Below are 23,468 nucleotides of genomic sequence, written 5' to 3'. Positions count from 1 at the left end.
CTTGTTTAAGCTGAAATGTTAATTGTAGCCTCCCTCATCACCTCAGGGTGGCAAATATATTAATAAGAGTGTATTTTGAGGTGTGCCCACGTTCTTTTAATTCTTAATGGAGCCCTGAGAGTTTCCATTCTGTTTACCAGACTGTGCCCATGACAGCCTGGGGTTTGTGGTGAGTGTCAACATGTCTGTCTGCCCTGCATGTGTGAGACTCTGCCCTTTGGTCAGGGCACCTCTGCCTTTATTCCCCCGCTGTGGCAGCGTGGGTGACATGTTGGCAGGCCATGTCTGTGTGCCAGACACGTGAGGGTGACATGTTAGCAGGCCATGTCTCTGTGCCAGCCAGGTGAGGGTGAGGTGTTGGCAGGCCGTGTCTGTGTGCCAGCCACGTGAGGGTGACATGTTAGCAGGCCATGTCTATTGTGCCAGCCAGGTGAGGGTGAGGTGTTGGCAGGCCATGTCTATTGTGCCAGCCAGGTGAGGGTGAGGTGTTCGCAGCCCATGTCTCTGTGCCAGCCAGGTGAGGGTGGTGTGTTGGCAGGCCATGTCTATTGTGCCAGCCAGGTGAGGGTGGTGTGTTGGCAGGCCATGTCTATTGTGCCAGCCAGGTGAGGGTGAGGTGTTGGCAGGCCATGTCTGTGTGTCAGCCAGGTGAGGGTGGCAACCTCCATCTCTTCACATGCCAGTGCAAACCAGGGACAGGCCAGTGCTCTGGCCAGGACTGGCTTGCTGTGATGCTTCTGTTTTTCTCTCACTGCCCTTCAGTCTTTATTCAGGTCCAGTTCTCCTTAATGAGGAAACATTTCTGGCATACAGACAAAATCTTACCAAATTGTGGTGGCTTTTTAAAATTCAATTAAATTGGTCAAATGTAATTCCATTTTCCATACCTGGAGCTTGAAATGGACATATTAAAGTAGTTTTTGGAGCTGGAAAAGCAAATCTGTGTAATCCCTTTCCAAGACTGACATTCATCACTGAAAAGTAAGATACTAGGAAGGCAGTTGCTGGGGCACAGTTAATAAAGCAGTTTTGGAATATTATATAGTTTTTAGATTACAACATGTAGACTTCTAAGGACTCTATGAAGGTACATTTCAATACATGAATGTAAGGTGATAGAGTATTTTGAAAAGCAGTAAAGCAATCTACTGTATCTTTTCTCTGTAGTACAAATATTTAGGGAAAAACAAGCATTGACTTTTCCCATAATTACGCATTTGTGGCATTACTCAAGTAGCTTAATCACAATATTTTGATGTGAAGGACAGAATTAACCTCAACATCCCTGAACTATTCAGAGACAGTGGGGAAAAGTCTGTCATAAGTAAAGGTTTGTGGCTGCAAGAAACACGTGTGGAAAAGATTGGCCACCCTCCGTGCCTGGAGCAGTGCAGTGCTGTGTGTGCAGGGCACAGGCCCCTTACATTGCCTACTGCAGCCTGCTCTGGTTTGATGCTTTTGAAGTGAACTCTTAGAAGGACTAAAACTAACTAACTGACTATAATATTACTAATTCAATTATTTTTCTTTTTTTTTCCTGCTCTCTGCTTGGCACTGGTCTCCGCCCGCAGGCACCCACTGTTGGCTCACAAAGGTTACTAAACTCTTGGCAGCTGCTGTGCCTCAGAACTCCCTCCCTTCACGTGCTGCTGCCTCTCCTCTGCCCCTCTGCGCTGCTGCTTTGCTCTTGCTGCTTCAGATCTCCTTAAGGAAGTTTCTTTTTCAAACCCCCACAATGAAACTTAGGCTAGACGTGTGTGCCATCCTCCTGCTGCCTGTGTACTTGTTGATCTCCGTGTACAGTATGCTCGTATTTATTCCCTGGTATTTTCTTACCAATGCCAAGAAGAGAAAGGCTATGGCCAAACGGTTAAAAGCCAAACCCATCTCGGACAAGCCTGGAAGTCCCTACCGCTCTGTCACCCACCTGGACTCACTGGCACACATAAACATCCCTGGAGCAGACACGCTGGACAAGCTGTTTGACCATGCTTTGGCAAAGTTTGGCAAGAAGGACTGTCTTGGAACCAGAGAAGTGCTGAGTGAAGAAAATGAAATGCAACCACATGGAAAAGTGTTCAAAAAGGTAAAGCTTACAGTTTTGTACCTAATTCTGGTTTGGTTTTGAGCTGCTTTGCATCTTGCCTCAACAATGCTTGTGTCCTTAGAGCTCTTCATCAGTCATGTCTTACAAACCATCCATGGTAGTTACAGAATAACAGAATACAGGATGCACTATATTCTACCTCAAGAGAAATGAAAACAGGTTTCCTTAATGAATAGCAGTGTATCCTCTTAGTCTGTTGTGCACCAACTCACATCAGCTGGTAGAGCTGTACCAGCAGCTTCTTTTCATCAAAATTAATTGTTTTTCCGCTTCAGTTAATTTTAGGAACTTACAGATGGTTATCCTATGAAGAAGTAAATGAGAAAATGACTCGGCTGGGGAGTGGACTGACTGCCCTGGGACTAACCCCAAGGAGTACTGTTGTCATATTCTGTGAGACACGAGCAGAATGGATGATTGTGGCTCTAACCTGCTTCAAGTACAACTTCCCTCGTGAGTGCTCAACTCGCTTCTAATGTATTTTAGAGTCATTTCTCAGCACTGGTTTGGCTTTAAAGTATTTCGACTCTGTCAGTCTTGTCATTGAAGGTGTAAGAATTTCACAAACTTCCTCTGCTGATGGTCTGGTTCTTAAAAGTTTTCAGTCTAGTGTTGTGGAAATCCCTAAAATTAAATTGCTCGTAATTATGAGACTGTTTTTTACAATTACATTGTAGTAATGTTCAAGATGTTAGAATTACAGAACAGTACAGTTACTCTTCAGGGTTTTTATAGAATACTCGGAAGATGTCAATAGTTGCATTTCTCCCCCCAAAATGTGGGGTGTTTTTATAGTATTTTTTTACTGTATCCTGACTTACACATCCAAAACATGAAATGGTTATTAGAAGAGAGAACAATGGTAAGCAAAATCATATGATAGTCTGTGAGTGTTTTGGTGACATTTGTAAGCTGCTCAAGTCCATTACCAGTAGGTGTGATTTTTCTCGTTTATTTCTTCTTCTTTTTTATTTTTTTTTAATTTAAGCTGTCACAAATCTCTAATGGGACTTAATTCATGGAGACCTGGTGAGGTGCAGAGGTTACTGTGCACTCTCATGCCCAGCCTGGCCACAGCACACTGTCACACACAGCTTGTTTGCTTTGCTGCCTTGTGTTCCCGCTTGCACTGGGCTGGCTTTTTCCTCCAGTACTTGTAGTAATTGCCTGTGTGAGGAGCAGCTCACACAGCAGAGTGTGCAGAGGGGCTGTTCAGGGGCAGTAATCACACAAGCACAGAACTTCTAGGGTTGGAAGGGACCTCTGGACATTATTTAGTCCAACCCCCTGCCAATGGAAGAAATTACTCTGCTCTTGAAGTAGATGGTTAATTCAGTCTGGATCCTCGTGCTTTGAAAGAATGTGACATGACTCTTTTTGCCTCTTCTGCATGAACCCTATTTCACAAGAATATTAAATTCCTTTAATGGTCTTTGGAGGTTGCAGTTTGAGATAGCAGGTGGTACTAAAGGAAGGGGTTTTTTCAATAGAGAGATGAAGGGAAGAAGTGAACCCCTTGGTGCCTGTGAGGCTCTTAATGGCATCACTGTAGCCAGCTGGGGTTAAAAATAATCTATCAGTGTGAAAAAGAGTCTGATTCCTTAGTCTGATTGTCTGCCTTGCTCCCATCAGTATTTTCATGGGAGCAAGGAAAGCAGCTGACAGTGTGGAAAGAACTCCCTGTAGGTGCACCCTCTTAGTAAAGAAATGCTTCCTGCCCAAAGGTCCTGCTCATTCCAAAGAGGTTTCTTGTGCCGTAACATTTCTGACATGGGAAAATTAAAAGCTCATGTATTTTCAAATTAGAAAACGCCCAGTTGAGCTAATACCAACCTCTCTTCCTGCAGTGCTTTCTAGGAAGCTAAACAAGAGCTTTTGCATTGGTGTTACTTTACCCTTTCTCTCCTATCCAGTTGTCACTCTGTATGCCACCCTGGGGGAAGAGGCAGTGACCTATGGCCTCAACGAGTGTGGAGCATCCTATCTGGTCACCAGTGTGGAACTTCTGGAGAGCAAACTTAAGGTGATGTAGTACCAGCTTTATCCACTTAAGCAACCCTATAATAATTTCACAGTGCAGACAGTGCTAAAAATTTTAATTTGTCTTCTATAGAATGCACTGCTACAAGTCTCCTGTCTGAAACATATCATTTATGTGGACAAGAAGACTATCAATAAATCAGAATACCCTGAAAATGTGGAGATTCATAGTATGCAGACAGTGGAAGAGCTGGGAGCCAAACCAGAAAACTGTAAGTGAATCCCTTCACAGAGAACTAATCAGCAGTGTCAGGAGTGCAGTCAGACCTGGCTTAAGGGGGATGCTCAGAGAGCAGAGAACCCTCCACCCCTGCAGGTCTCCAATAAAAGGCAGTGGCAGATTGCAGTTCATCCTCTGCCTCCCTTAAACAAAAACTTGATTTAATTTCTTTTGTTTAATTGCCAGCTATGTCAGGGTAAAACTTGGGTTTTAACTTCTAAACCACAACCAGAATAATTTAAGGCTTCGCCTTTGTTTTAGGAAACAAAGTAGAATCTGGTGCAGTGTTTCATTTTCTGCTGCCCTTACTTTTTATTAATCTTATTTTCACTACTTTTCCTAAGAAAAGAGGAGAAAGCATTAGAAGGGGGTTTTTTCTTTTTTTTTTCTGTTGGCTTGGAAATGTCCATTTCCTTAACTCAGCTGTAGCTGAAAAGCATCTTGGGCCTTGCTCTGTTGGGCAGCCAGGAGTGACTGTAAACACAGGCAAGGAAAGCCCAGCCCTGGTGATCTGTTTTGCTGACATCAGCAGTCTGTGCTTAGCCTCATCTCCCCTCTCTTGAATAAAGGAGGAGATAAACTGGCAAAGGAGCTTTGGGAAGCACACGTTCCTCACAGCTGCTTATCTCTGATCAGCCTGAGGTGCTGAGAGACCCTGAGGGGTGTTTTGGTTTTGTCCCTAAAAAACCTGCTTCCTTGCAGGGACTGAAAGCCATGAAAGCCAGTGATTTTCATCCTAACAACGAGTGTCAAGGGATTAAAACAAAAATTAAAAGTCAAGTGTTCTAAGCCTACTGCTTTCCACTAACCTGCAGCTTACCTGAGGAAGGTTCATTAAAAAAAAAAAAACAAAATGGGGGAAAAATATTAAAAAAAAAGAATCTTAGCTCTACAGCTTTGGGTTTGAAAGACTGAGCCAGAAAAGCTGACTTGCACCTTTTGGTTTTTTATTACACAACCTGCTTCTTCTTTCCAATACTGTATTTCTCTCTTTTGCTGCCCTTGACAAGTTCACTTGGCCTTCAAGGGCTTCTTCCAAGTAACTTTCAGATGTCTATAAGCCATAATGACCAAAGTATCACCCAGATTGTGCACGTGCCCAAATTTCATAATTCCTTTCAAACTCAGCCTTCCCTCTCTTCCTTTTTAAAACAGACCCACTACCCTATCCAGCACTGACTCTGCCTCCACAGTGTGCTTGCCCTGGGTGGAGCACCAGTTTCACACTGATCACAGACATTTTCACATTGATTAATTACAGAAAGAATTTACAAAGTATATAAGAATTAATTGCAATTTTTCTCCTGCGTTTTGTAGCAAACATTCTGCCAAGCAGACCTGTTCCTACAGACCTGGCTTTAGTGATGTACACCAGTGGCTCTACTGGCAGACCCAAAGGAGTGATGATGATGCATAAAAACTTAATAGCTGGAATGACAGGACAGTGTGAGAGGATACCTGGCCTGGGGTAAGAAACACTTGGTTGTGTACAGACAAGTAAAACAGAGCTCCAAAAGTATGCAAATTTGTAAAGAATCTGCTGCTGGCATCATGTGTTATCAAGTTTGTTCATTTTACTGGGAGCCCATTAATCTAATTTATAAGAAATATGTCTTGTGTTTGTGAACTTTCCCTGTTTGAAAAGGATGCCCTTCTGGCTCTTTCCTCACATGCCATTGCTACTTTTTTTTATTATTGCCCTTAGCTCAAGGTCTGTGATGGATTTTTGCACTTTTGAACATCAGAGGATGGCACTGGATAATGAGTTTCCTCATCTAGTCCAACTTGAGAAATTTTTTAAGATGTTTTCAGGCAGCTCGAATCAGTTTGGGAAGTGTGTCAGAGCCTGGCACTGCCCCACAGACACCACTGCTGGGTGGCCAATGGACAATGCAGAACCTGCTCAAGGACAGGTCACTGAGGGAGCAGGAAAGTAATAAACTCTGCATTGATGATGTTAAAACCAACGGCAAATTCCCTCACATTATCGTGTTGAAGAAATTTTTCATGGCAGTGGGTGCATTTGTCCCTGCATCCACAGAGGGTTCAGCAGCTGAAACGAGCTGTGTTGCTGAACTCCTTTTGTTGGGAGAGGTTCCAAATCCAGCTCTGAGTGCTGAAAGCTTTGGTTCAGTGACAGCTGTAAGTTTCTTCCTGAGAAGTTTCTGAGCAGTTACTTCCTGAAATAAGCCTCAGTACTTCAGTGATCAGCTCTCTTCCTAGTAGTGTGTCTTAGAAGATGATGACTGACAGGATTTTGTAAATCATTGGTCATTATTTTAAAAAGTGATTTCATCCTTCGTTTCGTAACTGGAATGAAACCTCCCACAAGGAGAGGAAATAGCAGTGAAGCACTAAGAAACCTTTATGTTTCCTAGAAAACAGGGCAAATCCTGTCATTCATACTGATTTCAATAAGGTCAGATTTCCCTATTTTGTTTATATACTGTCGTTGAAATCACATCCTTCTTGCATGCACGAGAATAAGCCTTACTTGTGATCCTGGTCTTCCAGAAAGTAATAACTGAGCACACAATAAAACTGTTAAACAGTATTTTCAGTCTGTTGTTCCTCATGGCTCACCCTTTCCTAGGCCCAAGGACACTTACATCGGTTATTTGCCCCTGGCCCATGTGCTGGAGCTGACAGCAGAAGTTTCCTGCATCACCTACGGCTGCAGGATCGGATACTCCTCTCCACTCACTCTGTCGGATCAGGTGAGGGGTTGCAGGGTCTCACTTTTATCAGTTCTTTACCCAGTTATTGCACATCTTCTATTTAGCCCTTTGCCATTTAACAAATAAGATAAAGAAGAGCAAATTAAGCTGTAAAAGATGAGTCTGTATGTTTTGCTGCATCAGGCAAAATAAACTCCCAAAGGAAGATGAAGGAGAAAGCAACAACTAGAGGGAGGAAGTAAGAGAAAGATAAACAAAGTGAACTTGTAAAACATCCAGTATTTTGGTTTAAATAGTCGTTAATCATTACTCTTTACATCACAATGAGGGGGGAAAATATGCAGGAACAGGGGAAGAGATCTATGCAAATTACATGCTAACCTATCTCCCTCTTTTTTTTTGGTCCCTCTGTTTTAAAGAGCTGTCTGGTTTTCTGCTTCATAAGTTGTCATTTTTTCTTTATTTCAGTCAAGTAAAATTAAGAAGGGAAGCAAAGGAGACTGTACTGTTCTTAAGCCTACACTGATGGCAGCCGTGCCTGTAAGTATGCAGAAGCAGATCTGTGTAGCAAAAAATAGTTTTCTTGTTCATGCTAGAAAAATCTATTTACTAATATGTTTTTCTCTTCACATGAAAGTAACTGTCACTGATAGGAAAGAGCAGAATATACACATTCTGATTGTCCTTGATTGAACCAAGTGCTGATTATGCAGATGAGCACAAGAGTCTGTACTGAAGCCAAGACCCTTTTTGATCCAAACCTCTAAATGTGTTTCAGTAGTTACAAGTGGTGTTTTACTGAGTTATTGATACAACACAGAAAGCCTTTGACAGTCCCAATCTGGAACTCCTTTTTGCACAGGGACACAGCAGGGTGGCTGTGGCCAAGATGGACCCTTCGGGGATGTGGGCAGTTGGCTGAGTCACAGACACAGCAGGTCATGCTGTGCTGCTGTAGTTTTTGGGGTGCTCAGTCTCAGCTGCTTCTCTTCAAAGTAACACTGAGGCTGAGTCTCCCTTGCTGTTCTCAGGGTGAGCAGGCCAGGCTTAGAAGAAAAAATGATCAGGAGACTGGAACTCCTGTTGCTCCTGTAGCTTGTGCTGCTCTTTGAATGACCAGGTTCCTGCATTCCACAGGGTTGTGGTGCTGTCCAAAAAATCCACAAATGTTTATGTCTTTCTAATGGGAAAACCTTCCTCATGTGTCCTGGAATCACATGTGCTGCTTCTATGATCTTATCACATCTGTGGCTCTGGTAGCACCAGCTGTTGCCACATGGTGGTGGTGAGTGAGTAGAAGGATTTATTCTCTCTAGAATAGTTAAGTCTTGGTTGGATTTGGTTGTTCTATCTCTCAGAATAGCCAAGAGTTTTTAAAACAATTACTTGTATTCTTTTTTTTTATAAAATACTAAGCATATATTGCAGTTTGGTCTCTTTCTTAATAACTAATTAATATGTCTGACAACCCCAGCCTTCTGGAAAATACCCATTTAAATTTATTTCATGGGGAGAAAGCACATAAATATTTCAAAGCATTGTGCTCCAAAACAAACTTGAAGGAGCCAGTCTTTAAACTTCTAATACTTCACCAGTCTGAACACTATTTTAGGGATCATAGGGTTATTATTTTAATGGAAATTAATCTTATCTGTGATGAAATTGTGGTGGGTTTTTGTCAGATAACTAGAATTACTGCAGCCACATTGCTTTGAAAGTTGAAAAACTCTTGGAAAAGGAAATGGTGAAATGAAATCTCTTAGTTCATGCCCCTGCACCTTCCAATTGCTGTGGATAAAGTACAGATCAGGACTCCTAAACACAATAGGAATATAACAACCTTTGGCAAAGAGATTTACCCAAACTTGAATTCAAAATTTTCTAGACCAGTTTGTCACAGTTTAAGTACAGGTTATGGTGTGAATACCACCAAGCTATGATGGTCTACAAATTGACTAAATGATTACAGATTGCACTTAAGCACTAGATAACCAATGGTACTAACAGTTTCACTCTTACTGTCCATTTCAAAGGAAGAATAATATGGGAGCTTGTTTATAACATGGACTTTAATTTACACCTGCTAGTCTACTCCATGTGGTAATTTTCCTTGCTTTTTTTTAACACATTGTAGGAAATAATGGACAGAATTTATAAAAATGTCATGAGTAAAGTTCAAGAGATGAACTATATTCAGAGAACTCTGTTCAAGATAGGCTATGACTACAAACTGGAACAGATCAAGAGGGGATATGATGCACCTCTGTGTAACATGTAAGTACAATTCACAGTCCCAGTGCACCCTTTGCCTTGGGACCTGCCAGGACAGTCTCAGAGGAGGATCATTGAGCTGTCACACAGTTCTCATCCAACATGCAGATGACTAATTGAAGTAATCCAAGTTCTTACTGGAAACAGATAAGATATTTAATGGTAGGGATGACTAATCTTCCCAACAGCTGACCCATTAGTTTTCATTGGCGTGTGGTTTTTTTAGTAATGAAAGTGGAATGTTTGGTTAGTTTAGTTAAGCTACGGGAATTCTGCCTCTTCAGTGTTACACAAGAGGTACTGGGCTTTGATTAGCTCTGCTGTCCACTAAAATCTCTAAATAAGTTAATTTTTAAGGTGTTCCAGGTAGGAGGGAGGGAAGAAGGTTTATAGAAGTGAGCTGAGTGAATAATTTTTAATGCTTCTTTTCTCCTTTCAAGACTGTTGTTTAAAAAAGTGAAGGCCCTGCTGGGAGGGAACATCCGTATGATGCTCTCTGGAGGAGCACCACTCTCACCTCAGACACAGAGGTTCATGAACATCTGTTTTTGCTGTCCTGTTGGTCAAGGCTATGGATTAACAGAAACCTGTGGAGCTGGAACCATTACAGAAGGTAGTTAAAACACTTCTGGAAATACATCATTTAAGATAAAGATTTAGGGGTTTGGGGTTTTCTTGTAAAGTCCAAATAGCTGTAGTTCTTAACTGCAGTAAATTGAGATAACCTATGGCCTATTTATATTTCAAATAACAAAAAATCTTTCTATTCTTTGTTGTTCTCTCCCTAAGTTTCTGATTACAGCACTGGCAGAGTTGGAGCCCCCCTTATTTGCTGTGAAATAAAACTGAGAGACTGGCAAGAAGGTGAGAGTATTAATTGTTTTGATGTCAGAATGGCTAATTTAGCCCCTACCTAGGTAAATTCTTTGTCTATCTGCTTAGCTAGGTGTAGCATGTGAAGTAACTGTTCTTCATCTTTTTTAACAGTCATCAATTAGTGTGCTTTAACTTCAAGCTGGTTTCAAAATACTTTCTTGGTGGCAGGATATGTATGTTCAAAATAATTGTGTGGGACTGTTGTTTGCAGGAGGCTATACTAATAAAGACAAGCCTAATCCTAGAGGAGAAATTGTAATTGGTGGACCTAATGTCTCAATGGGATATTTTAAAAATGAAGAGAAGACAACAGAAGAGTTTTCGGTTGATGAGAACGGTCAGAGGTGGTTCTGTACAGGAGACATTGGGGAATTCCATCCCGATGGGTGTCTGCAGATCATAGGTGGGCCTCGGTTTTGATACCTTAATATGTTACAAGATACTGACTCAACATAATTATAAGCCTGCTATTAATGCTGTTGCTTTGCCAGGGGTAACCTACTTAAGGTTTGCAGAATCACAGTGTGTAAAACACCTTTCCAAAAGTCTTCACAGCTGTAGTAATGTAGTAATGGAAGTGACCTCAGCACTGTCTAGAACTCCCTGAAGGGAAGTTCTGGCCAGGTGGGGGTTGGTCTCTTCTCCCAGGCACTCAGCAATAGGACAAGGGGGCACGATGGGCTCAAGCTCTGCCAGGGGAAATTGAAGTTGGAGATCAGAAAAAATTTTTGCAGAGAGAGTGCTCAGGCATTGGAATGGGCTGCCCAGAGAGGGGGTGGATTCCCCATCCCTGGAGGTTTTTAAACTGAGATTGGATGTGGCACACATGGACTTTAAAGAATAAATGTAAGATTAACTTTTGTATTAATTACTGATCTTTAATATGAGAGTCCTCATCACTTTCTCACAAGCCGTGTGACAAAATGTGTAGTGCTATATAAACTTCTTTAGAGACATTTCTATAAAGTTGGCAGCTATTAGCTGCTTTAAAATTTTAGAAGATGCTTTAAGTAATGCTTATTAAGAATCTGCCATAGCATTGCACAAAATCCATATATAGTGGCTTCGGAAATGAGTCTGTAGAAACACAAAAGTTTAAATGAAAAGAGCTTTTCTTTTTCCCTTTCCCTGACTTGTAGATCGTAAGAAAGACTTGGTAAAACTGCAAGCAGGAGAATATGTATCTCTGGGCAAAGTGGAGGCAGCACTGAAGAACTGTTCATTGATTGACAATATCTGTGCTTATGCCAAAAGGTAAGAGTGGTGTTAATTCAGAAACTCCATTTAGTGTGAACATGAAATACAGGCTCTGATCCACTTCTCCAGTGCTATGCTATAGTTTTCCCTGGTTTCCACTGAACAACTCCCTCCACCAAAATAGAAGTTACAAAGAGTATCTGAAGTAGCACAGATTCCCAGATTCCCTAAAAGCTGAAGAAATTACCAGTTTTACTTTTGGCACTTCACCTATCCAAATACACTCCAGTTCCAGCCCCTCCTCCCTTCCCTGAACAGGTATCATTATATTAGGCAGGTGTTTTGGCCTTCTGTCAGAATACCAGTGAAAAGTTAATCGGACACTTTGCACCTAATCCAAAGCCTTCAGTGAGTTTGGAAATGGTCCTGGTCTCTCCTGCCCCTCCCCTCAGTTACAGACACTGCATGAGGGGGAACTGCAGAGAAGTGGCTCAGCACCAGGTCTAGGTGGGAAACCAAACTGAGATGTGCCCCATCCTGATCAAACCACTTTAGAATATGTTCCTGATAAGCCTTGAGTTGTGAAGAGGTACAAGAAGGATCTTGCCTGGGGGAATAACTGCAGTTCAGAAAGCCCTGGCCATCTGTGGATCCAGCATCATGTAATTTATGCCCTGAATGGAAGTCTTGACTGGATCTTTTTTCCTTCCTTCCTGCTCTTCCCATCCTGGGTTAGTGACCAGTCTTACGTGATCAGTTTTGTGGTTCCAAATCAGAAGAGGCTGACGGCTTTGGCTGAGCAGAAGGGCATCAGTGGGACCTGGGTGGATATTTGTAACAATCCTACAATGGAGGCAGAAATCCTGCGAGAGATTAAAGAAGTGGCAAACAAGAGTAAGTAACACAGCATGTGGTGCTGGCCAATCCCGTGGGGCTTATCCAGCAAAAACTGGGAGTTCTCCTCACTTACTGTGAGTTATCCTCACCTCCTGCTCCTCCTTCTTCCAGTTTCTCTCTCTCTCTCTCTGCCAAAAAGTAATAGTCTAATTGGAGGCAAAGACCATGTCAAATTGTTGCCTATTACAGCAGGAATGTACATACTTTTTGGGTCTATTACTTTTATTTTACTATTTTAAAAAAATATCTGAAGGTTTTTCCCCCTAAGTTCTAGAGACAAGTTGTTTGTCTAATACAGTTAAAATAAGGTCCAAAAGAGCTGTCAGTTTGAAAGAAAAGTCACAAGACACTTGCTGTTAAGGAAACTGGTTAAGCAGGAGATTTCAAAGCTTTTTTCCCCATACAACTTTGTTCCCTACAGCTTTGAACAACCACAACCCTTGTGATTGTAACGGCTTTGCTGTGGTACTGAATGATTAAAAGTCTCATCAGTCGTTTTGGAGGCCAAAAAAATGAACAAACCAACAGGGGAAGAAAGTTTCTAAAGCATTTGGTACATCATTACAAGGAAGTAGTAAAAGCTGGACTTAAGCAGAGGCCAAGTGCTGCCTCTGAAACTGTACAGAGGAGAATCTACCTTTAGAAAATGAGAAATTAAGAATGAAAGGCACTATTAAGTCTCCCCTTTTAAAAAAATAAATTAATCTGTAGGTCTCAGGCTTAGGTTTAAAAATTCATGTTTTTCTGTCATGAACTAGGCAAATTACTATCTTTATTATTTGTGTTCTCAACCCCTTTGCTTATACCTTCTTTGTACCTTCTAGGTACTAATCTACTGTTGAGACACAAGTAATTCACATGAAACTTTTCCCCCAAACTATTTTAAAGAGATCATTCTCATTCTCAGTGGAACACACTGCACCTTCATCGTGAGTAGGTGCACATCTGAGTGAGGCAGCAGAGCATCGATCCAGCTGAAGCTGGAGAGGCAGGAACGCTCCTGGGTCCCGCCTCTGCTGCCCCCCGGAGGCTGTGCTGGAAATTCGGCTACAAGGCCGTGTCCCCGGACATGCCCGGCCTCCAGGCAGGAGCTGATGGGCAGCTCCGTCCAGCAGTGAGCACATGCAGCGTCTCCCGGCGCTGCTGCTGCCGCTCCTGCCCTTTCCTGGGGCAGTTCTGCCTCCTCCCTTGCTCCCCTCTCTGGCCTGTTCCTGGGCAAGGGAGAGAAGCAGCTTTGGTTGCATTGAGACTGTCACTGCCTCCAGCTCAAGGCAAAATAAATGGCTAATGTAACAGAAATACAAAGAAGTCACTTTGTTTTGAACTCTAAATAAACTCTTAGGAAGGAGGAATTTGGGAAAGAAACATTCAACCATTGGAAATATAGAAGTACTTCATTATAATTTAAATATTAAGCACATCCAGCTAGTCTGAGTTAACCTAGTTATTACTGCATTCCTGTAACAAAATACAGCTCTAGATTTCTGTGTATCCTCTTGTGGCAATAGTCTCAGAGCTTCAGGCTACACAGGCATTTGTTTCAAGCTTTAGACTGCACTGTCACATCCAATGCAAGCTGAAAGTACAGTGTGTAATTGGACTATCTGCACACCAACCAGCACTCAGCGTTGGTCTGGGGCCCGTGGCCCTTCTGAAGGGTTACTGCATTAAGTAGGACACCATATTATACAAGCTCCAGGGTGCTCACCTTAAATTTTTAGGTAGCACAAATTACTATTACATTTGGCTTTGTAATCACAGTGGTGATTTTCTCTTTTCTTGTCCCTGCAGTGAAATTAGAAAGGTTTGAAATCCCCATCAAGGTTCGGCTGAGCCCCGAGCCGTGGACCCCAGAGACTGGGCTGGTGACAGACGCTTTCAAGCTGAAAAGGAAAGAACTGAAAAACCATTACCTCAATGACATCGAAAGAATGTACGGGGGGAAATGACCAGGCTCTGCTGAGCAGGCAGTTTGTGCAGATGGTTCTTCTCATGCCTCAGTTTTGGATGTCTGTGTATACTGTAGATATCACACATTCAAAAAACACACCAAATGGACAACTGTTTCTATAACCTCTATCGAGTAAAACAGAGAATATTTTAGACTCCAGGTTCTTAGTTATTAGCAGATTAGATACTGATGGTCTTCATGGAGTTTGATGTGATAATCTCCAGTTTTGAGACAGACATCGCTATGTGAAGCAGAATGACCAGGTAATTTTATTATTATTGTTTCTCTAGCACATTCAGACTGCTTGCAACTTCTGTTCAACTCACACTGAAGTATGGTCTGTGTTTCAAAGAGGTATAAATAATGTGATTGTGGTTATTCTTCTGTCATAATAAGCCACTTAGTGAAGGCAGAAAAAGGAGTACCTAATGTCTACCCTTCTCCATTTAAAAACAAAACCAAGAAAACAACATTAGTCAAGGACTTGATAGAGATCAGTAATAGGACACTGCTTGGGAATGGATGGGTCCTTCTGCACATCAGTATCTTGATTATTTACAGTGCCTACAAAAGAATATAAAATACATTTACTGACATAAAGGTGAACTGAAAAGCTTTCTAAAAACAAGTTATATGAAATTTCATTTAAGAGCATGGAACTATTTCAGCTCCTCAAACAGATTTTACTTGCCCCACTATATTTTAATTCAAGCAGAGCCTTCCCCAGGGACACAAGGTAGAAGAAAACAAAGACTTGTGCTGCTGCAGGGGGTGCTGGTGGGAAAGCAGTGCCTGAATACAGAATGTGCATCTTGATGGGCAAACAGCAGTGACACTGAGGGTGCTGATCTCTAAACAGACTTGAAACGTGGAGGACTTTTGGTGGGTTTTATCGAGAGGTGGTTTTGTTTTCAAGACACTGATCCTCTAGACCTTCACATAGATATGGATAATGATACAGGTCACCTGTAGAGAATTTAGAGGATCAGGCCTTAAATGTCTGTATTTGCTTTATGGAAAGCTATTTCTGTTCACCTTTTAACTATGGTAAACATAACCAGAAACAAACAGTAGCCTCCCTGTCTAGTGTTGTTTTACTTACAGAAAACTAGTTTATGGCCAGGGATTCTTTTGTTTTATGGAAGTTGTAAAAAGGGACAAATCACTCTTTACAGAAATTTATGATAAAAAATGTTCTCTTATTAACTGGAAGTCATAGATGTGAAGGGGTGGGAAGATATAATTTAATAATCCTTCATCATTTTTTGTGCCGAATCCTGTACTGTCTTCTTTAGAATTGTAACTGAGCTCCTGCATCCCTACCAGCTCTTCACACTTGAACCATAAGTGCTGTAAAAAGTGGAGGCTCTTGATACTGTTCTACTTTGCACTTTCTTAATTGTTTTATATATGTTGCTCACATTTTGTACAGCTGTGGCCCTCAACTGCTACATACTACAAATTCAGTTGAAAGTATATATAGATTTCTATTCATAATATTTGTGTTGTGTATATGATGGTTCAAAAGAAAAACTATTTGGTATTGTCACTGTACAGAAAGTAAAAGATTTTGTACAATGCTTCTTGAACACAAGAGCTTGCAATTTCCGGGCAAGTTTTTCTTTCATTGCATGTATGTATATTTTTCTTTTTTTTCCAGTTAAAACAGACTTTGGTAAAAATAAATCATGCTTATATATTCTTCAACTAAATAATCCCTTCTCCTGGGGACCAACTTGAAACTTAAGCATGCATAACTTTCTCTGCCTAGACCAGAACACTGCCAGCTCATGTCCCAGGAACCCTGAGGGGAAAGACAAAAAGAAAATCTGGTGTAGAAAGCTGACTGTTTCTAGTTGTGCATGGAACTACAAGGGTCACTAAAAGGAACGAGGAAATAGCTTTTCTAAAAAAATTAATGTTTTTTTAAGACACATACAGTTGGTTTATGACAACAGGAAATATTTCCCATATCAGTAGCAACTTCTAAAATCACTTGGCCCTGGAGCCAGGTTGCCAAGTGTTCCATGTTAAAAATGGTCACTATGAAATAGCATTTAGTCAGCCTGTTGGCATCACAAAAGTGAAGTACATATAAGAAAGATTCTTGTACTTGAGTCTGTAAGGAGTTGTAAGACGAATTTTTTTAAGCCATGAATGTATTTATATTAAATGTATTTTATCTTCTGTGTCTTGGTTGACTAAGGATTGCTATTTTTTAAAAAAATATACATACACAATGTTAACATTTCAAAAGTGGAATACAACTTAAGTGGTTCAACAAGTTTGTGTTCTGGAAGATGTTTTTATATTGCACAAGTTGTCTCTAGTTACTGTTCTGTGCCTCACGTTCTGTCTGAAACTGAGCCTACCTTAGAAGGACTTCTCAAAAGAAGCAGCAGTGAGTACATGCTACAGATATTAAAAACAAAGCCTCCAGTGGACCTAGTTTTTCTTTTTAAGGAATTAACTTAATGTGGATGTGCTGCAAAAGACAACTTGATGCACCATCAGCTCTTCAAGCCTGTTTGGAGAAGGGGACAGTTTACATCAGGCTGCCCTCAGTCAAATACAGGGGTTATTTGCAAATAAAATAACCTGCAGTTTGGAAAGAACTTTATCCTTTGTTGTAATGAATTTAAATCCATTTTGTGACACAGCTTGTGGAGAAGTAAGAGAGGATGAGCAAGAATGTGTAATTCTTGCCATTAAGAATAAGGAACAAGGATGCAGGTGAAGTGATGGTAAATTGCTGTAACACCATTATGTGACAGTTACAGATGCTGCATGAGCTGGGCTGAAAGGACACAGAACATGGGACTGAAGTGTGAGGGAGAGGTTCAGGTACTACATGGGAAGGTTCCAGAATGCTCAGAGTAGCTGAAAGTTCTTCAGAAAGAAGGTTGAGAATTTAAAATTATCTTCTTAAGTCCAAGAAACAAGTCTAAAGAGAAACAAAATCCAGCTTGGGTATATCCCGTGTAGGGTTGTATTTAGGCCTCCTGCCTTAAAAAACATGGGGTATCTGGAGACAAAGACAGAGCACAACTGCCATAACAGTGGGACTGGAAAGCTTCATCTATGACAAAAGATCATAGCAGAAGAGGTCTGAAGAGGGAATGGCACATGACAAGAGATGATTAACCTTCATGCAACGTTACCCCAACAAAGGCACAAAGAGCCTTTCCATTGCTATGGAAAGGGGGAACTGTGTAAGTTTACACAGTCACGTTCATGATCTGACATTTTAGAAGAAACACAGGACTTTAAAACAATTCCTTGCTAAATACTGAACTAGTTTCCCAAGTTCTCTGCCACTGAAAGTCTTCAGAGCCTCAGAGTCACTGAAGTTGAAAGAAAGGCCTTTGGGTAACAGTTTTGGCACAGTGCCTTGGGCAGGGGCTGGTCCCTGTGCACAGCACAGCAGGGATGCTGTGAGTAACAGGTGTCACCAAATGGCTTGCAAGGGGAAAAAAGTCTAAACATGGACAGTAACAGGTTATTCCCTCAGGAGCAGGTGAGGTGGTGTTTAACCACCCAGTGCAAGTGCAGTGCCCATGATAACACTTGGAGCACGATGTGATGCAGAGCTCTGCCTGCACCAGTGCTGACCTGCAGTGCCACCAAACACTGCCACGCTACAAAAGGAGCAGAACACGAGTTCAGAACATGGGCACTCATTTTCAGTCAAGACCCCTCCCAAAACTGCCACATCCCAGAACTATAGTTTCAAATAAATATGCTGTATTCTAATGAGAATTAGTGATGTTATACAATTCATACAAAACAAGAAATAAATTCTCCTTATGTGTTTCTTTTTGGTGTTTTGGAGTTTTTGGTTTTGTTTCTTGGCTCTGTTTGGGTTTTTTTCTTTTACTGAGTCTGCCCAATGGGTCTATTTACATGAGAGTAAATCAATTTCCGTTTTGGAGGCGAAAATTTACACACTTGGAAGCTTAAATAAATCTGGTGTTGCTTTTGCATAAGGTGCAAGGTGATTTACAAAATGCAGTCAGTAAAACTTGCAGTCACTGCTTATGTGGAATTGCAAACAATGCAGAGTAAAACTCTGTGAACTTACCCAGATCAACAGAAAAAAAACAACGCCCCACATTTCCAGTTAACTCAAGTTCTGCTGCAAAGTAGAGTAGTGATTGCTTTTTAATACGATAGGATTGTGTCAGCCACAGAGAAACAGGACTGACTCTACTAAATACAAATCTGTACTTGGTCTGTCATTTTCACATAATTTGATACAAGCGAGTTCTGACAGAAATGGGATGATGTTTGCACTATTGCTTTGCTACTGGGAGCTGTAATAGGTAGAGTCTTGCTTTTTGCTACAGCTTTATTGGGGAAAGACATGTTTTGAAGGAAACCAAAACCATTCTATATTGACACAGAGTTTTAATGAACCTGATTATCACAGCTAATTTGTCCAAAAGAGTCTTTAGGTGAAAGCATGTAGTCTTGGCATTAGACCAGTGCTAATTAATTTAGACAAACAGAGCTCTGGGCACAGTGTCTGATCCTTACCTGTGCTTTTAAAGCAAAAAATAACTTAAAAAAAAAGCCCCAAACAACAAAAAACAAAAAAAAAAAAGAACCAAAAAAGTACCCCACAACCAAGACCACCCCATGAGCTGCTGCATTTTCCCCTTGTTCTCCCTTTCTGAAACACCAATAACCTGGTGAATGATGAACACTAAGAGATGTCAGAGGTCACTTATGTGCTTGCTACACGCGCTTGTTCTGCATTGACCCTCAATGTCTCCTGTTACAGAAGTTTGCCCACCACATTTTTCTCCTTTACCTCACAACATTCAGACCCTGAGCAGGAATACCCTTCACTTCAAGACATGACCTCGTATCATTAAAATGCTAAAGCAAAAAGATGTCATATGGGTTTTACTTTTTAAAAACACAGATAAAGGACTATCAGCACTTGGACTTGAACAGCACTGGACAACTTCTGACACACGTCTGTTGCAACTACAACTTCAGGGAGTGAGGCCACACATTGTTCCAGCACTTACCAAAAGTCCCAGCCCTGGGAGATGTTTCCAGGGTTTTTATTTGTTTTAAACAACTTACCTAACCCTTTCCCGTTGGATATAGATCAGCCTGTTACTGATGGTGCTCCCCCAGGGAGCGAACACCAAGAATGGATCACTGTTCCCTAGAGCTGCCCTGCCCTACTTTCTCTCTTTTAAGTTGAAGCAAACACAGTCTCTCCCTGCGAGCCCGTTTCTAGGAAATCTAATCAGGGTCATTAAACTGGGGCCCTTCTGTCCCCATACAAAGAATACAACACCTGTCCCACCTCCCTATTACAGTTTATGGCAATTACTTCCCAAACCCTCTCAGGGAAAAATTTGAGGCCCTGAGAGCACTCACATAATTTCAAAAAAACTCCATAACTATGGGCACAGAGCTCTGGGAGGGGAAAAAAAAAAGAAGGAAACTCATCTGTCTGTTGCAGTCTCAGGACCCTCTCCAGCACAGCCAGACTGGGAACCACCCAGAGCCCACCTGTTTAAACATTCAGGGCTTTACAGGCCTTTCTGCTCTTCAGCTGATTGCCAGTTGTCTTAATGACTCCCATTAATTCTGCCTCTGGGTATCTGACCATCACAGCTGATGCTGCTGAAGCTCCTGTATCCCACCACTTTTCCCTCCGGCACTTCCATGCTTTTCTCTGCCCCACGCCCTTGGAAAGCAGACCTGCTCTGGGAGCCTCCCGGGGCTCATTGCTATTGATTGCTGTCGCTTTGTCAGCGGGGCACTCACCGGGTGACAGCTCTGGTGTAAGAGAGATTTGGACTGGGTGTTAGGAAGAAATTCATTGCTATGAGGGTGGTGGCACAGGTCGCCCAGAGAAGCTTGTGGCTGCTGCATCCCTGGAAGCGCTCGAGGCCAGGCAGGATGGGCTCGGAGAAAGGTGGACAGGTGGAAAGTATCCTTGCCCACGGCATTTGAACTGGATGATCCTTAAGATCCCTTCCAACCCAAACATTCCGTGATTCTATGCCCAGAACCAGCCGCTTCCCGCCCTTATTTTGGCAGACCTGCATTTCCCGCACAGGGCACATCTCGCACCTGTCCCTCGGGGAGCCTCTCAGGCGATCTATTCCCCGGCTCCCCAAGGTGTTCCCGACTCTCACTGCTTCCTCGCAGGGGCCCAGGGAGCTGCGCGGCGGCTCCGCCTCCCGCGGGTGCCGCGATGAACTGTAGCGATGCGCGGCGGCTGCGGGCGCTGCTGGGCGCGGTGCTGCGGGAGCTGCGGGACCCGCGCCGCAACGCCAACTCCAGCGCGGCGCCGCCGGGCCCCGGCGCGGACGGCTCGCTGTACATCCTGCTCATCATGATCTTCTACGGCTGCCTGGCCGGGGGGCTCATCCTGGCGTACACCCGCTCGCGGAAGATGGAGTCCAAGCACGACCCCTACCACCTGTACATCGAGCGGGACTGGGGCCGCGGCGGCGCGGGGCGGGCGGCCGGGGAGGACGGCCCCGACGGGCAGCGGCTCTGACCGTGACCGCGACCGTAACCGCGTCGGGCCGGGCAGGCAGGAGGGTCCGTCCCGCCCGGATGAGACACGGATCGCTCCTGGGCAGCGGCTGTGACCGTGCCGGGCCGGCAGGAGTGTCCGTCCCGCCCGGGATAGACACAGATCGCTCCGGGGTAGCGGCTGTGACCGTGACCGGGATGGCAGGAGGGTCCGTCCCGCCCGGGATAGACACGCATCGCTCCGGCGTAGCGGCTTGCCCAGCGCTCCAGGCTCGTCTATGGTGACAGCTCTCCTACAACTCTTTGGAGTTGTTTGCATTGCTTTGCTACAATAAATGCCTGCATTACGTACTGCGGCCTTTGAGTACCTAAAGGGGGCTTAAGAAAAGGAAAGGGAGTTTTGACACGGGTGGTAGCGATAGGACAAAGGGGAGCAGTTTTAAACTGAGAGGTTCATATGTGCTTTTAGGATGAAATTCTTCACTGTGAGGGTGGTGAGGCACCGGAATGGGTTGCCCAGAGAGGTTGTGGATGCCCCATCCCTGGAAGTGTTCAAGGATGGGGCCCTGGACCACCTGATCTGGTGGGCAGCATCCCTGCCCAGGGCAAGGGCTTGGAACTACATAATCTTTAAGGTCCCTTTCAAACCAAGCCATTCTGTGATTACATATGTACAGAGACATCTCTCATCAATCATCTTTAGATCTTAGTTTTACATATTTTTCTTTAAAATCTGTATTCCACCTTGTTATCTGGCCACAAAGCTGTGGGTGCCAGCAGCATTTCGCAGATCTGAAAGCAGGTCCATTCCTGCTGTAGGATGCTCCCTGCTGTCACTCTGGAGCACTGACTGCTGTGCCATGGACTGGACGGGCCAGGTCTTGTTCTGTTGAAGCAAGATGGTTTTGGCTGACATGGAAGCATTTATCAAAACAAGAAGAGCTTAGAAACTGAAGTTGTTCCCATGAGGAACACCAGTACTGTGGCTTGGCCAATACACACGGACTTCTAATGCCATCAAAAACATCCTTTCACACACAGAGACATGTAACTCCAAGAGTATCTTTGTACTAGTTAAACCTTAAGATTAAACCAACATACAGCATATGCTTTTTACAGTAAAAGCTAAGCAGGCAGGGGTGGTTTTAGAGGTTCTGGCCATGTCAATGGTCTGTGCTTTCTTGGTTTGAGTTTGGGGTGAGATAATTTCCAGATAAAGATTAATGAACAATTCCAAGGAACAAGTGGTCAGTAGGAATGCTGCACTCCACAAAACAAACTACTAAGCCAAGTAACTTCACTAAACATCTAATTATCTGCTGTTCTATCTGTGCCTTTCAACACCTGAAAGAACCACAAGGTCTCAGTGAACTGTAGTAATTTGTGATCTATGAGAGTTGACCTGTTCTTAGTTAGTTCAACCAGATGTGTAAAGAAGGTAACACCACAGTGCATCAGCACACACTCCAGTACTTGAAACAACCAAGAATTCATATTGTGCCATACAGAGACCTTGATAAATCAGTATTAGGCCCAGCAGCAACATTCATTTCTGTTTGCTTTAATAAATCCAATACATTGTGTACTGGTTGGAAATCTTGAACAAACATGAAGCTGCAAACCCAGTGGGGCTGAACTGAAATTGGTTGCAAGAAGACAAAATTAGCCACGGGAATGCAACATTTTTTCCATCAACAGTATATTCTAAGGCACCTGTATTACTGATGTAGGGCAAAATTAGCCACAGCCTCTGTAGTCGGTTCAAGCACGGGACACAAAGGATAATAATATAATTTATTTATATTGCTAAACTCAGCCTTCTGAAGGAATAAGCCCAGCTATCACTGTCCTTCCTCTTCTCAGTTAGGAACAAAAAGAAGAGCTTGCCTTTCTAGAAAGACTTAACTCTTCTTGTCTTCACCCCAGGGGGAATTCTGAAGGAACAATTTCTGGATTTACTTTCAACACACCTGCAAAAATATCTTCAGGTTTGGCTCTGATTTCTTTTTCCCAGCACTCACAAACCTTTCCACTGCAGCAGCTGCTGGAGCCTTGCTCAGGATCGTTCCCAAGAGCCACTGCTGGCAAAGCCTCAGTGGAATCTACACCTTTGAACACAGCAAGAACTTTCCAACACATCTGGCATTTTTTCCAGAGTATGTTTCTAGAACAATCCCTGCTTCCACAAAACTCTTGACCTTGCATTAGGATCTGCATCTTTTCAGTGTCAGCACTAAAAGCTGCTGTCTACACTGAGCAAGTGTTCATCAGTCATTTGATGTCAAATCACCAGAGTTATCTTAAGAAGTGTCCCTTATTTGAGTGTTTCATTTCTTCTTAGCAGAGAAACAGCAGAGGCACAACAACATGTTCTCAGTGAATCGATTTACAACCCCAATGATCTGGCCCAAATTTTGTTTGACTTCAACAAGGTATGTGTTTGACAGCACATAAATTTCAGTACATTTTAGAAGGAAAAGTCACCTTGAGATAGTTACTTTAGGCAGCTCAGCACCATTTACTGTCTGAGAGGTCTCTGGTGTGGCATTTGCTCCAGGGTTATTACTGCAGACACATTTTTCCCTGACAGGGCTCACAGCAGCCTGTTCTGCAGTGCCCCAGCACCACATGGCAACAAACAGAACCTACAACACAAGCAGTAAAGATAAGGAAGCCACAAAGCATTTCTTGCAGTTTTAATATCACAAGAACAAGCTATGA

General features: G+C 42.8%; 2 protein-coding genes across 3 annotated transcripts in view; both read left to right on the top strand.

Annotated features, from left to right (window-relative positions):
* Positions 1-16,429, top strand: part of ACSL4 (acyl-CoA synthetase long chain family member 4) — a 37,130-nt gene extending 20,701 nt beyond the window's left edge. The window contains exons 3-16 of one of the 2 annotated variants that reach the window (XM_071569283.1): positions 1,847-2,086; positions 2,383-2,560; positions 4,021-4,130; positions 4,221-4,359; positions 5,685-5,835; positions 6,961-7,084; positions 7,514-7,585; positions 9,180-9,319; positions 9,757-9,929; positions 10,106-10,180; positions 10,404-10,595; positions 11,332-11,446; positions 12,126-12,283; positions 14,078-16,429. In XM_071569283.1, the coding sequence (XP_071425384.1) occupies positions 1,859-2,086; positions 2,383-2,560; positions 4,021-4,130; positions 4,221-4,359; positions 5,685-5,835; positions 6,961-7,084; positions 7,514-7,585; positions 9,180-9,319; positions 9,757-9,929; positions 10,106-10,180; positions 10,404-10,595; positions 11,332-11,446; positions 12,126-12,283; positions 14,078-14,235 (2,013 nt within the window). In that variant the 5' untranslated portion in view covers positions 1,847-1,858 and the 3' untranslated portion in view covers positions 14,236-16,429. Of the gene's footprint in view, positions 1-1,571; positions 2,087-2,382; positions 2,561-4,020; positions 4,131-4,220; positions 4,360-5,684; positions 5,836-6,960; positions 7,085-7,513; positions 7,586-9,179; positions 9,320-9,756; positions 9,930-10,105; positions 10,181-10,403; positions 10,596-11,331; positions 11,447-12,125; positions 12,284-14,077 lie in introns of both variants that reach the window. The other variant, XM_071569282.1, reaches the window with a different exon arrangement.
* A 4,031-nt stretch (positions 16,430-20,460) lies between these two features.
* On the top strand, positions 20,461-20,871 carry KCNE5 (potassium voltage-gated channel subfamily E regulatory subunit 5). Its single transcript, XM_071569621.1, has one exon. The coding sequence runs from the start codon at positions 20,461-20,463 to the stop codon at positions 20,767-20,769; it is 309 nt and encodes a 102-aa protein (XP_071425722.1). The 3' UTR covers positions 20,770-20,871.
* Positions 20,872-23,468: the final 2,597 nt, after the last annotated feature.

Source organism: Pithys albifrons, chromosome 14 (genome assembly GCF_047495875.1).
Source record: "Pithys albifrons albifrons isolate INPA30051 chromosome 14, PitAlb_v1, whole genome shotgun sequence".
Lineage (NCBI taxonomy): Eukaryota > Metazoa > Chordata > Aves > Passeriformes > Thamnophilidae > Pithys > Pithys albifrons.
Note: the sequence above shows the minus strand (reverse complement) of the source record. Positions and strands in the feature narration are given on the sequence as shown.

Bases quoted from the DNA above. Each gene is read 5' to 3' on its own strand.
- KCNE5 (XM_071569621.1), top strand. From the start codon at position 20,461: ATGAACTGTAGCGATGCGCGGCGGCTGCGGGCGCTGCTGGGCGCGGTG.